The sequence below is a fragment of the Charadrius vociferus genome, unplaced genomic scaffold (genome assembly GCF_000708025.1).
Source record: "Charadrius vociferus isolate BGI_N301 unplaced genomic scaffold, ASM70802v2 scaffold321, whole genome shotgun sequence".
Classification (NCBI taxonomy): Eukaryota; Metazoa; Chordata; class Aves; order Charadriiformes; family Charadriidae; genus Charadrius; species Charadrius vociferus.
In genome coordinates, this window is record NW_009646934.1 from 2694162 (window position 1) to 2708024 (window position 13863).

Below are 13863 nucleotides of genomic sequence, written 5' to 3' on the forward strand. Positions count from 1 at the left end.
AAATCCAACTCTCTGAACATTAAGAAGCAGTATCCAAAGAAATGAAGGCAGGGACGAACAGACAACATACGCACTGAAAAACCCGCCTCTTTACAGAAGAGTACACACGAGACACAAGAGTAACTGAAGATAGGCACATCACAGCTCTTACAGCACAGAAATGACAGGAGCAGGAAAGTAAATATCCACATGAAAAATCATGGAAAAATTGTTCACCTGCTTGCTGAAGATTATTAGAGTACCGTATGAATAATACGTGGCAGTACTTAGTTGAAGGATTATCGTAACATTATGACTAAGCAAAGTTCAATATTAAAATGTGTCCAAGCTACAAGTCTATGTAGTATTAGCTACAAAGTGGTACCATTATCAGAACAATTAGACATTCCCTATTTAAGAGGGAAATTCTTAAATTAATACAACTTGCAGAATATGCTGAGTTAACAGTACATGCAGTAAGGTTTTCAGGTATTTATCCCAGGAAAAGTAGGGGTCTGAAAACAACATACCAATGAGTTACAGAAAGACACGGAAGGGAGAAGGTATTTACTTTACTAGGGGCAGGAGGGCAAAGCATCCTTACAGCAGCAGTATGATCTTCAGAAAAAGCAACAAGTTTTATAGTTTTAAAAGCAGAAATTAAGATCCATTTATAATATATGAACTTTATGTATAGTATTACAAAAAAGATTAATGTGAGACGCTGTAAAAATCTCTCCAGTGTTTTGTAATTACCCTTATTAGATAAACAGAAGAAAACTAGAGTACAAAAGCATTGCCTAAGCAAAACAGTTTTATCTGTTAGGCTTATGTATAAAGCAAGATGAAGAACTAACAAAAGATCTGACATCAAGGCCCACTCAGCACATTTGCAAGCCAAATACTGCGTATCTGACAGGTGATCAGCAGGTATCAGTGATCAGAGAGAACTGCTTCTCAACAGAGGCTTGGAGTTATGGTCTTAAAACTGCCAAACACTTCCGAAGAGTGCCTGACAATTCTTAATAGTTAAACTAAGGCCATTCAGCCGCAATTAGAGTGTACTGGATGCTCTAGTGCTTTTATCAGCTACTTCATGACCCCAAGTTTGAAGCTGAGAGACAATGTAGTATTTTAGCTGTACTGTATTTCCAGACTATTAAAAGACAGTACAGAATAAAGCCACACGAAGTACTTACAAGCAGCTAAAATAACCCCAAGAGTTTCAAGAAAAAGAGCCAAAATGCTCAGTATTATAATTAAGTGAAAAAAAACCTCCACCATCTACAAAATCATCTATGGAACATAAACTGACAGAAAAATGCTGATAATCCTTCTAACCTACCCTAAGGAAGAGATATCCCCATAAATTAAATTGCACAGATAAGGCTTGAGGCTGGAACATGTATTTAAAGTTGACCTGCAAATGAAAAATTCACCACTCCTTTTTTCCCCCCTGTTGTGAAGAGACCAGGGAAGCTCTCACTTCCCTTCCCTCCAATAAGTCTCCCTCTACATTTTCGTTCTCATTAGAAATGCAGAAAACTAACACAGTGATATTAAACATTCAGAGAATTACAACCTTGGCAGTAATTTATCACTCTACTCTTATAAACAGACAAATGACTAATTCATACAGGGAAGACCTCTCTTTGATAATGCAATTAGGAGAACTGATAAAAAGGTCTCTTACTCTAGACACTTTCATTCATTAAAAGGCTCAAGAAACTCAGCCAACATCTGATCATAACGAATGGTCATCTTTCAGACTCTGCCGAGATCTGAAATTCTGAACACTTAAAGCAAAAATACAGCACATATTACTTTTGCCCCTCTTGTCTCTCCTACTACACTGAGAAGAAAATCAAGCTCCTTTTTCTCTTTTGCAGGTCAACTTCAATACAACATCAACTGGAAGTCACTCACCCGTGTGACATGCACCTAAGCTTCTAGAAATCTTCATCTAAAAGGCTCCTGAAATTCATATGTACTTGCAAATTAAAAAGAGTCAGTCGAAGAATGAGCTAACAGGACACACCTGGCACTAGGATGCATCTCAGAGGAATCACTTTTACATCCTACAAGTGCCAGGACTAGAAATCATTTAAAATTTACTGAGGACAAGAAAGCACAAGTAAAGAAACATATGCATTAAGAGAAGTTACAACCAAGAGTTAAGATGTGCCTCCTGCAGCCTCATTTTTGAGGAGTCAGTTAATAAGTGTACAGGTCTTTGTCTACTCAGATGAGCAGCTAAGGAGTGACTTAGTTTTAGAACAAGGAATTCAGATTTTATCAGAACAGCACCAACAACTGTGTTCATTACACCAATAGCTACCACAGCATGCATCTGTACAAACCTTTCAGGCAGTTGTCCACAGCTGGTCATGAATAAAAAGGCATATAAATTTTTCTCTTCTTTTATTACAATGAAGTTTATAACAGTACAGAAAAGTCACACGACCTTAGTGGGTCAGTTTACTTAAACCCTGAAACAGGAGGAACTCTAAATACATTAAATATTGTTACAAGTTCAGACTTAAATGTACAAGTAGTTGGGAACAGTTACAGCCCTCACCAAACTATGTTGGGGACATGAAGTCCAACAGCACTTGAAGTGCTGTGAAGGCATCATTTCACAAATAGCAACGTAATGTTACAGAACTTGCCTTTAAGGTGGTATGTTCATGTAATTCCAGCGCCTTCACAATTTAACGAACCATATTTACTATACTTCACTTCTAAAAACCTAGATGAAACATGAAAAAGAAGCCATACAGTATAAATTGCAACATCAGGAAAAGTTCCTGTTATTATTCCAAATAATTTTTCCCGTGTAAAATAAGAATGTCCAATAGCTCCTTGCATGTGGGAAGATACTTATTTTTTTTTAAAGTCACAATGAAGCCTTAATTGACGGAAGCTCGGCTATATTAACAGCACAAGATGAGAAAAGGTTTAATCTCCAAACCTATTAGAGCGTGTGTAGTAGCATCAGTAGCGGCCACCTTGCGACATTACAGGAGGTCTCATTCCCATTGGAGGTCGAGGAGGTCCACTTTGGTAAGGGGGCACCATCGGAGGTCCCTGACCGTATGGAGGCATTGCTCCAGGAAGATATCCTGGCATGCCCTGGTGATGAGCACCATACTGACCTATAAACAGAACATTTAAGATGCAAACAATACTTTTTTTTTCCCCCATAAAATAATGGGTAGAAATTGCATTTTGTGAAAAGCTACACCCCCCTGCCAGTATATGCCACTTCAAGTTTTAAAAAAGTTTATGGCAAAGACAAATCTTTTCAAGAAAATGAAACTTATGATTACCATGAGGTGGCATGGGAGGTCTCATTCCTTGCTGCTGTGGAGGAATCCCTGGCTGTGGTGGCATCATACCTCCAATTGGTCCAACTGGTGGATTACCCAAGGAAGCCTGTCCTGGTCGAGGAAGATTACGCTGATATTTAGGCAACTGTGCCCTTCTCTCTTCCTAAAACAAGGATGGACAACCGTAACACATTGTAAGACTAAACTCACCATAAGCAAAGTAAATAAAAAGCGTAACAAAGCAGATTACAGGTACTAAACTATTTCAACTACCACAGGTTCAAAAACTCCTACTAGTAACATTACACAGTAACATTTGGATTTTTCCCCCTTCCTTCAAAGTTACTGTATTAATATGGGCCAATGCAGCAACACAAATTCTCCTCGTCCCTCAGCTGAGTAACAAGTTGAGACAAAAAAGACAAACACAAATCTAAAGATATCTGAACTGAAATTGTTTCATGTGTTTCATCCATAAATCCTAGATTGCTGACTGCTGTAATAGCACCAAGACCACTTCAAACTGTTAAGTCTTTTGTCCTACGGTCATTAGCCATATGTATTTAACTCAAGCTTAAGCCACACGTAAAAAAAGTCCAAATTAGATTTTGTGTTGAGTAATTTCCTATCACCAACAAAAGTAAGTCTTGGATCTGCAGCAAGATTTGCCAGTCATCACTTTGCAATCAAAGAAGTTTTCTGGATGAACGGTTCTGTTACGTTAATTCTGCAGCTTGCACTCTTACCATCAGTAAAATACGCATAATGCAAAGCACAGAAGAAATTCTATTTAATCAGATATATCAGCATAAACTGCGTTTTTCAATAAGACAATGTAAATATTTTAACTTACCAGTGATATATCCTCATCTGGATGGATCAACTTACTGGTTGCACTGGTTGTTGTGAGGGTAGCTGGCTTACTTGTTATAGATGTAGCTGGTTTAGCTGCAGTACTGTTTGTCGTGCTAGTGGTTGAGGCTGTAGACTGTGTGTAAGCTGGGAATGTAGGTTTTGGGGGTTCTGTTGTTGTTGCAGGTGTAGAATTCAAAGGTTTGAAATCAGTACCAACTGGACCTGGAACAGCTGCTGCAGCCTGTGAAACACAGAGATAGATCAATATTTATTTCTCAAAGCATAAGAAAACTTAAATGATGTCTGTTAGAGCTCTGAAACCTTCCAGTGAGATACAGAATTAAAACAAGCTTGACAAAAGTAAAGTTCAGCCTTATTGCATACTAGAGCAACCGAAAACAAGACAAAATAAAACCCAGTATATACACACATATATACACACACACACACTGGAAAGTCTAAAATTTGCAGGTCAAAAGCCACAACTAGAAAAAAGGAACAATAACAAAAAAAAAAAACACTATAAAAATTTTTATCCCAAATACTCAGTTTGGCAAATGTCTACCTATTCTAAATTACTGTTTTATTAAGAGCCTATAAGCATAAATTCGTTGTTCTCTCCCTAAATTATTTGCATACTTTAGCAACCATTAGCTTAGAGTACAGCTCAGTGTTAGTATTCATTACAATTAACTATATAAGAAATGTTTTAATTAAATACTTAAGAAAGCGCTAGTGTGTCACGGTTCTTGTTTTAAGCGTTCTCTCTATAAAAACACTGCAGTATTTTCACAAAGTACTATGTCTCTCTGTAGATCTTTAATCTTGTGTGCAAACGAAGAATCAACTGAAGGCAGACATGAGGTCCACTACAGATTCCAGTATCTCATCTTTGCTATGTTTTTCTTAAATTAAAACTGTTAGACAAGAAAGGTTTGCTTTACCAAGCTTTCTCTGAAGACGCAGCAATCTCCAAAGCAAGCTTTAGTTATGAGAGAATGCTTTTGGTTTTAGTCACTGTACAATTATCTGAACTTTCCAATCAATACAAAAATATTTCAATTTTTTGCACATAATGCAAATTACAAAATTCCCTACATTATCGTGTACCATATTAAACAACATAAACTAAAAAGCCTTCACCATGCATCAAGCTAACCACTGCCCACTAAAATGCATTTAACTGCTTTCATGCTTCTTTAACCCTTTAGAACCAGGATGTAACATTTCATTCTTTCATGCTAAAAAATACTGGGCACTTTGACATGCTTATTTCTAGTAAAATGCAACTCACAATCAAGGACTCTGCAGTTTTACCAGCTAAACATAATCAGGAATGTAACAGATATTATCTGAAGATGTTTAGTCAAATTTTAGATTTTACAGAACGGTCCAAAGGGTTAAGTTGCAAAGCAATTTGTTTTCAACTGTGACTTCCTGCGTACTTGTGCTGTGCTAGGAAACAGAGCGTTAGAAGATGCTGACAGACTTTCTGAATTGGAGGAAGCTGCACTTGAGCTTGTGACAGGTGTCCCCATCTGTAGCATAAAAGAAAGGAAACAGTGAAAAGTCTCCAAACAAATGGGTGGAAAGTATCCAGATGAAAGGATTTCTTAAGCTAAGTCCTCTCTTATGAAAGGACTGTGTATTTGTAAACAAGTATCTTCCCTGCAGAAGTCCCAAATGCAAATAGTATACTATGAAGGTTTCTGCAACACACTTGAAAGCAAGTAAAAACTTCAGGACTTACACACAACTGCAATCAACGGTAGAGGTCACAAGCCACTATCAATTCCCCACTTACTCCCCAAAAACATTTAAAGACATTTTTGCTACCTCAACTTACTCCTTAACTTTTTAAAGTAAAAAGACTCCCAATGCAGGCAATGTTTAACCAGTTTAACAAGACTACAGAATAAATTAGTCCATCTATCAGTAGAGAGCCCATTATGAAAAGAACAGGAGAGTACAAGTCATATCCAGATTTATACTTTGGAAATTTTAGGTAAAGTTCCATGCAATCAGATTCCTGTAGCTGACTAACGTGTCCCTTCGCCCACCCAAAGTACAAACTCAAGAAGTGTTCTGCCTACTCTTTTCTTCCCCATCTGCTTACTCAACTTCTGTCTGGTTTCATGGCTGTTACAAGACAAACAAAAGAATCATTTAAAATTCATTCAAGCACTACACTGAATTAAACTTAAGAATCAACACAAGCAAGAAACTTAACCAGTCATTTCTTGGGCTGCCTTAATAATAAAGAATAGACACTGCTCACACAGTGGCAATTTGAAGAATGTAACAACAGATTCTGGGCTATGAGGTACCTTACCTGCCCCGCACTTGGGAAGAGTGGTTTAGTAACTGGAGGCTGGGGGGTAGGTGCCGATGCAGCAGGAGCTGGAGGCCTGTTAAGAATGCCCGGTGCTGTAACAGGCTGTGCTTGTGTCATCGGAGGCATCCCAGGACGAGGACCAACAGGTGGTGGCATACCTACAAGCCACAAAAAATTGTTAACCCATCAGGCTGAAGGAAGTAAGAATATTCCTTTAGAGGATTCAGTTTGGTGTTGCCTAAAACAGTGTCTTCCTCAAGGAAGATGTATTTTTAAGGCAACAGTAAAAGAAAACGTGACAAAGGGTACTGTCAGCAGTCACCAATAAACATCCACACATAGGCAGTAACCTCAAACACTTCAGAGCAATACTGAATTAAGTTCCGTTTTCTACAGAAGCTTCAACGATGAGGAACTTTATGCTTTCAATAAATCAATGCAATTAATGCTGTAACGGTTTCCAACACACTGCATCTATGCGGCCAAACGCGTGGGTAAGACTGTTACAAAATCCACAACATGCAGCTATTATGAACACCATCAGAACTTTCACCAAAACACAGATCAGCTTTGCTAGCGGCTTTTGAGCACAGTGGAACAGTGACACAAGACTACTTTTTGTAGCTTATCAACACAATACACGCACTTAGTATGTGTGGGGCTCTAGCAGAGGTTCAGAGATAGGAAGGTAACAGCTCATGGGTTCCATCATATAACTGCACAGGATAACTAAGCTGTAACTGTCCTACTGGCTTGGCTCCTCCTCCAGTGAGAAATGTGGGCAAATCTCAAGCCATCACAGCATAGCTGCTGGTCAGGTGGAACACTCTGAGAACTTAAGGCTGCTTAAGAGCTGCACAAGCTCAAGAAACAACTCTTCTAGCTATGGTAAGAGACAAAAATACCAGTTTGTTTCTTCACACAGCAGGTTCATTACGTGAGTATGTCACCAACACTTATTTCTCACTTCCCGCAACATTTTCAATCATTACAATTTTCCAGCAGCAGCCACAGACATTAAAAAAAGGGATAAAGAAAGACGAGGCAACACAAAAGCCAGAGAAAGTGCAATAGGAAGAGAAAACCGTATTTTATTTTTTACCTTCACAATGGTACCAAACACAATTAATTATTTATCATCAAAAGCCGTAAGTGAACCCCTCAACCTACGCACAAGAGTGGCTTTTGTGGCAATCAATCCACACCAAGGTGGTGGCATATGTCTGTATATTCTTTATATAATTCCTAAATCTCAGTGGAAATAAACAAACATAAATTAGCTCTCACCATAATATGAGTTTTACAACCCTGACCTACCTGGTGGCATACCAGGCATGAGAGGTGGTATTCCTGGCCCAGGAGGCATCATTCCACCCATCGGCATCATCCTATTAAACAGAAAACGAACACTGGTTTGAACGCTCACAATAAACTCTCAAGACAACTGGCACATACCTGTATTAGATTAAAAAAAAAAAAAAAGGTAAATAATTTCAAGAAGCCCTGAACAGAGGCAATTCAAAACCATCTGACTCCACAGTTAGAAATGTTTTTCCACAAGAGAAAACAAAACCATACAAAAAAAACCTCCATTTGAACTTTAATTCCTCAAGCTTTCACTTCCACTATTATTGGATTTCCGGAATTGGTGTCTCTCTTGAAATCTATTTCAGGCTACTAGTTTCAGCACAGTGTTCCAAGAACCTCGTATTGGTGCACTCAGAAAATCTGAACATATGAAAACCAGCTAATTCCAATCAGACTAAAATGGCTGTACATCTGCTATTACTCCTTTCTGACACCGTAAGTCTATTTGTGGTTACAGCACCCTCATACTATTTTAACATACTCTCCTTCCTCTTTAAAATTGCAGACGACCCAAATCTGTAAAACTATCCACAAAATACTGATAAAAGCAGAGCAGATACCACAGGATAAGAAAGCTTCTGGAGTTTCAATTACGGTAAATACTCCCTATTCTAAGATTTTTAATTATTTTTTTTTAATGAGAAGTCCTTATTATGGTATATTTTTCCTTCATATTAAAAACAGGCTTTTTTCCTTGCTACTGATACCTGGAGAAAAAAAATTGGTCTGTACTTCCTAACAGAAAGGTAGCGTCTAAATTTCTCCTTTTATCCTTACCTACTAAACCACAATACAAATTAATACATGTTCCCCATCTAAACTATACATACAACCCTTAATATAAGCCAATTCCTCCTGCACAGGGCTGCAACTCCATAAAAAATAAGCTGTCTACAACACTAAGTGCTTTAAATTGGGAAGCTACAGATGAACATATACGATTCTTTTACAGGGAACAAACCAAGTGTAGCTAAGTTTGCTTAATTTTTTCCAGATACTTGAAGCTGGATTAGGGAAACAAAATAAAAAAATGTTTATTACTTTAGTCAGCAAGATAAGCAGATACATAGCAGCCAAGCACCCACCAAAACCCCACTAAGAAGCAGTTTCTGTTTGTATGACAAAGTCAAGAAACCTGCACCATTGCTGTTTCAAAATCAAAACAAATCGTCATAAACAGGCAAGCATTCATTCTGCAAAGCAAATTGCTACCCAGTCTTATTTTTCTTCTCAACTTCTCTACCACTGCTGCAAAAGGAACAACCAATGCAGAAGCAACAGTGACTGGGAACATAGTACCACTGCTCCTTTTCTGGGTTAATGGCTGGAGAAGGCAAACAGTCTTGCCACCCATTTTGACAACTATCTGTTAGACCCCCCCCAAAAAGTGCTGGTTGCTTGCCACCAGAAAGACGACCTTCTGAGAAACTGCAGGGGTAGTGCTAGAACTGGTGTCACGCTAAACCCAAAGTTGCTTCCTAGGTCTTAATTCTTCTTTGCTCATTTTGAAACAGAAGATCATCAAGTTAAGCAAGCAAAATTTTAGACTAAACTAGGTAAAAGCATAATGCAACACTACCCCTCTCCCCTTTCACCAAAATGAAAGGGCACTGAACTTTTGGCAAATTAATTTGTCTCTTACTAGATGACATTACATTCACCTGAAGTTAACAAAGAGTTTAAGGAGGACTAAGCACCAGCAAGCTTCAGAAAATTCTGTTCAGTTTCCACACAGAAAAGCTAGTCATGATAAGCATTCACAAGATGTTCAACTATGGCACGATTTTTAAATTCTAAGACTGTTAAAACAACATTTATGTCTCAGAAGAGAACAACCTTTCACATCAGTGAACTTTAAAACTTAGAAACAAAGTTCCTGCAGTATGTCCTACAGTGTAAAGGACTGAGCACATGGAGCTGCACTCTGGTTCAAAAGACATTATATGTCCCTAAGGGTCTATTTGGTCAATATTTTGTAGAATGCATTTCTCATAACATGTAGGTTTGTAATATTCATTTAAATAAAGCATAAAAACTTCAGCTATTATACAATAACAAAACCAGACATTTTCCCCAAATTCCTAGGCAACATTCAGAGGTTTTCAGTAAGACAATTTCAAGCTTATCAAAAACATGACATAAAATGGCATAATGAAGGTACCTAGAATTACATTAATGAGATGCTTACATGTTTCCACCACAAAATGACTGCATGTATTTTCTCTGTTGATGTAATCTGTGAAAATTTATGACAAAATCAAAAATCTAACTGTGATTTTCCAAACACACTGTGACAGGGTACGGTGTCAACCCCAAACAAGCATAAAACCCACATATTACTTTTGCCCAAAATACAAGAAAAAATTAAATTATCCAGTATTTTTCCTGTTAAGTTGATAACTGATAACCAGATGCACAACATATGTGCAATACACAAAGGAACAGTAGTTCACAGAAGGCTCTAAACCAACACAACAAAGCTTTAAGTTATTATACTACTACTCAATAAAGTTACAAGAAAGCCAACATACTTTATAAACAAACTCAACAGTTTGGCCATATTTTTAATGTTGGTTTACAGCCATCCAGTTCTTTGGTTAGTCTTAATATTAAGGTTATAGAGTTCACAGGTTCCTATGTATATTTTTCTAATTAACTTTACTTTTTCTGTGACAGTTTAAAACACACCGTATGAACACGTAATACTAAGTCTTCCTTGCTACTCACCCAGGTGGCATTCCAGGCATAACTGGAGGCATTCCAGGCATCATAGGTGGAACACCTGCCATTAACGGTGGTATACCTTGAAAGAAACATAAATTTTAAACAACTCCGACAACATACAATCCACTAATAAATCTCATCTAATAAATTTAGACTGGATAAATGCTTTACAGGAAACTCTAAAAGATTGGGGTTTTGGAATAACGCTGCTTACAAACAATGCAATATAAAAAGATTATCTACAAATCTGACTTCATTGTCCTCAGTCCTGCAAGACTCTGTAAATTTACCTAGTAGCCTCCAAAGAACATTCCTTATCATTACCGAAAATCTAATGAGACCAGTTTTTGCTCGCTGTCACTAACCAAAATTCCTTCCTCAATGTATTTGTGGCCTGGGTAAAAACTGCTTGTTCTGTGTCAGCAGCATCTAGATATATGGCAGCCTTTCTGCCCTGTTTCCAAAATCTTGTTACAAAATACCACAAACAAATATAATTGGTAGACTTAATGTTTAAAGTATTAATCTGTCTTACTGCTATATTAACATTCCCTTAATCTAGATGCAAACATTAGGTATCTTATCTACTTCACAATAGAAAACGTGTGCGCACACAGAGAATGGGGGAAGAAAATGAAGAAACTGCTTCTGTGCACCTCACAAAACTATTTTGTGACCTCTAGCACCCAGTGTTAGAAAAGGGCAGATTATTATTCCAGCATACAAACAGCAATTTGTGTTTCTACACAGCTTTTCTGCAACTAGCTTAAAACACCATCTCACCTGGAGGCATCCCTGGTGCACCGGGCACAGGAGGCAAACCTGGTTGTGCCATTGGGGGAATGTACCCCTGCTGTGGCTGAACTTGCTGAGGTTGAAATGAAGTTGAAGCTGCAGATTCATCATCTTCATACTCATCAGAATCATCCTGTTGTTTCTTTTTCTGGCTTTCTGCTAAAGAGTATAAGGTATATGGTCAGACTGAAGGCAAATGACATTCTACAAAATTCATTTTATCTATGGTATTCTAGCTGGAACAAAAATAAGAAAATTCAGATCTTATCAGCACGTTCAAAAATTCACGGAATTACAAAGAAGAAAAACTAACTGAGCCTACCTGTATATACAGTAATAAAGGGAAGGAAAGTGGCTCAGACTGTGATAACTCTCAACATAAACAGGCATATTCCTTCACATCAGTCTCATGCTGTCCAGAACAAGCCAAAGCAGTTCAGACAAAGGTCTACTTAAACAGCAAAGAAATCTAAGTATTTGGGTATCATCAGGCTTGTAACACCCCTGGCCCTTCCTCCCCTTACTCTCAAAAATAAAATCACCATCCCCATATACAGTAGCTAATTGCTGTAGCTGCGCTGGCATGCAGCTATTTCTGAACTGGAAAAGAAAAATCTCTCATCCTCTACATGACTGGCAAATGTCTAGAGCTGCAGTTAGAGAATGCATTAAACCTAAACCTTACTCCTCTGAGAATTGAGACCTGCATCACACAGCTTAGTATCAGTAAGAAACAGACTAAGGAAACAACAGATAACTAGTGAGATTACGCTTTACCCTGAGTTTTTTGTTCAAGTAACCTCCTCCGTTCCTCCATATCCTTTTCTGGAATGCCCTCCATGCCATAGATTTCCAGTTCAATGTCTGTTCTTCCAGGAATAGCATTTGGAACAGCATCTATTGTTTCTTTATGTACCTAAAGGAAAAAGAAAAAAAATAATCCTCCTGACCACGATTCAGGTTAGAGTCTACATGTTCTTCATCCAGTTTCAAGATAAAAGAGAAACATCCTTAATGGGAATAATCTCCCTGGCCAAGCATTTTCTTGATACGTGCTTCCTAATCACTGTTAACTACAATTAGCTTCTAAAATGTTTATATAAACTTGTCTTCTGAACACCAAAACAATACAATTTCTTCCCTCCTCCTACACCTCAAAAATGACAGCAGAGAACTCTACTGCATACTCTCCACATGACTGCTGACACAGCAGGACTCCTGTTCTGGAAAAAGACCATTGCTGTCTTTTTCTCATCAGTTTTTAAGACTCTGGAAGCCCCCAATGCCCCACCCCTACCCCTTTTTAAGTTCACTATTGTTTCCAACCTTAGATACTGTTAAGAAAAGCTTATACAAGTCTAAAATTGCTTACCTGCATGCAATGTATAGCTAAACCAGGTCCTGTATACAGTTTCTTATGACATATATGACATTTAAAGTGCTTTGCTTTTTGATGCTGTATAAGGATTTTTTCATCATCAAAATCCCTGTTACAGTACCTATTGAAAGCTGTTAAGGAAACATTTAATCCTGAAAGTGACCTTCTATATAACACTAAGTTAATTAGCATCATTCTGATTTTTTCTAAAGCAAAAAACCTCAACCAATCAAAGACCGGAAGCATCTCTGAGCATTCAAAGCACGACAAACATTTCAGTGATGTCTGAAATGACACCTCTCCCTCATACCATTCAGCATTTCCCTCTTCAGACAGATGCGTGCACACAATCAGAATCGTGATTTGATTTCACACTCTTTGACACATGCCTTTCAAGCCCTAGTTATTTCTAAATGGAGTCATTCCTTCGCCGTGTACATGTACATTAAAATAAAGTTGTTAATGCAATGAAGAAGAAATAGACTTGAAATCCACAAAAGGGAAGTGATGCTAAATACTTAGAAGTACTGTCTATTTAATGACAAGTATCAGTAGCTAACATTTACAAAACAAATGTTTCCAGTTAAAAATTTATTTCCTTTTTCAGTCATCCATCCATTCTTATGACACCTAAAACAGAAGCATAGATGCCTTCCAACATAAAACAGTGCAGAAAAAAAATATATCTCAGAGCGGCTTAGAAATTCCTTTATTAAACAATTTTACATTGGGCAGAAACTTTTTAGAGAAAAGGCAAATCTGTAATCACCCCCACAACAAAAAGCAGATTGTGAAGGAGTAAAAAGCGGTATTTCCGGATACTGAGAAATTATACGAGGTTTTGATGCAGCAATTACAAATCTGAAAGGCCTCCTCTCCACCCCCAAAAAAAATGTTTTCAAAAAGCCTCTTTTAAGCACATCTTCCCCCTTCTTAAAGAACTCTATTTATCAGAGGCAGGATTTTCTTCTGCTAACAATCTTTCCCCCGTGAGATAAAGGCCGTTCTCCATTTTCCCCACGACCTCGGCAATCCGGCCGGGCCTATCCACAGGAGCTGCAGGGACAGCCGGCCGGAGGAGCGGCGGGCCTCCCCGCCTT

General features: G+C 38.0%; 1 protein-coding gene across 3 annotated transcripts; it reads right to left on the reverse strand.

Annotated features, from left to right (window-relative positions):
* Window positions 1–2064: 2064 nt before the first annotated feature.
* Window positions 2065–12884, reverse strand: ZNF207 (zinc finger protein 207). Of its 3 annotated transcripts, XM_009894790.1 has the most exons (12): window positions 12758–12879; window positions 12163–12301; window positions 11374–11544; window positions 10594–10669; window positions 10055–10102; window positions 7816–7886; window positions 6496–6656; window positions 5609–5701; window positions 4162–4404; window positions 3309–3471; window positions 2951–3134; window positions 2065–2728 (listed from the first exon to the last, which is right to left on the reverse strand). In XM_009894790.1, exons 1-11 carry the CDS (start codon window positions 12761–12763, stop codon window positions 2974–2976), a joined length of 1332 nt encoding a protein of 443 aa, XP_009893092.1. In that variant the 5' UTR covers window positions 12764–12879; the 3' UTR covers window positions 2065–2728; window positions 2951–2973. The 3 variants fall into 3 exon arrangements, 2 of the variants coding, with proteins under 2 accessions (XP_009893092.1, XP_009893093.1); XR_717929.1 differs by lacking the exons at window positions 5609–5701; window positions 10055–10102 and having other exon boundaries at window positions 2065–3134; window positions 7786–7886; window positions 11374–11541; window positions 12758–12884; XM_009894791.1 differs by lacking the exons at window positions 5609–5701; window positions 10055–10102 and having other exon boundaries at window positions 2065–3134; window positions 11374–11541.
* Window positions 12885–13863: the final 979 nt, after the last annotated feature.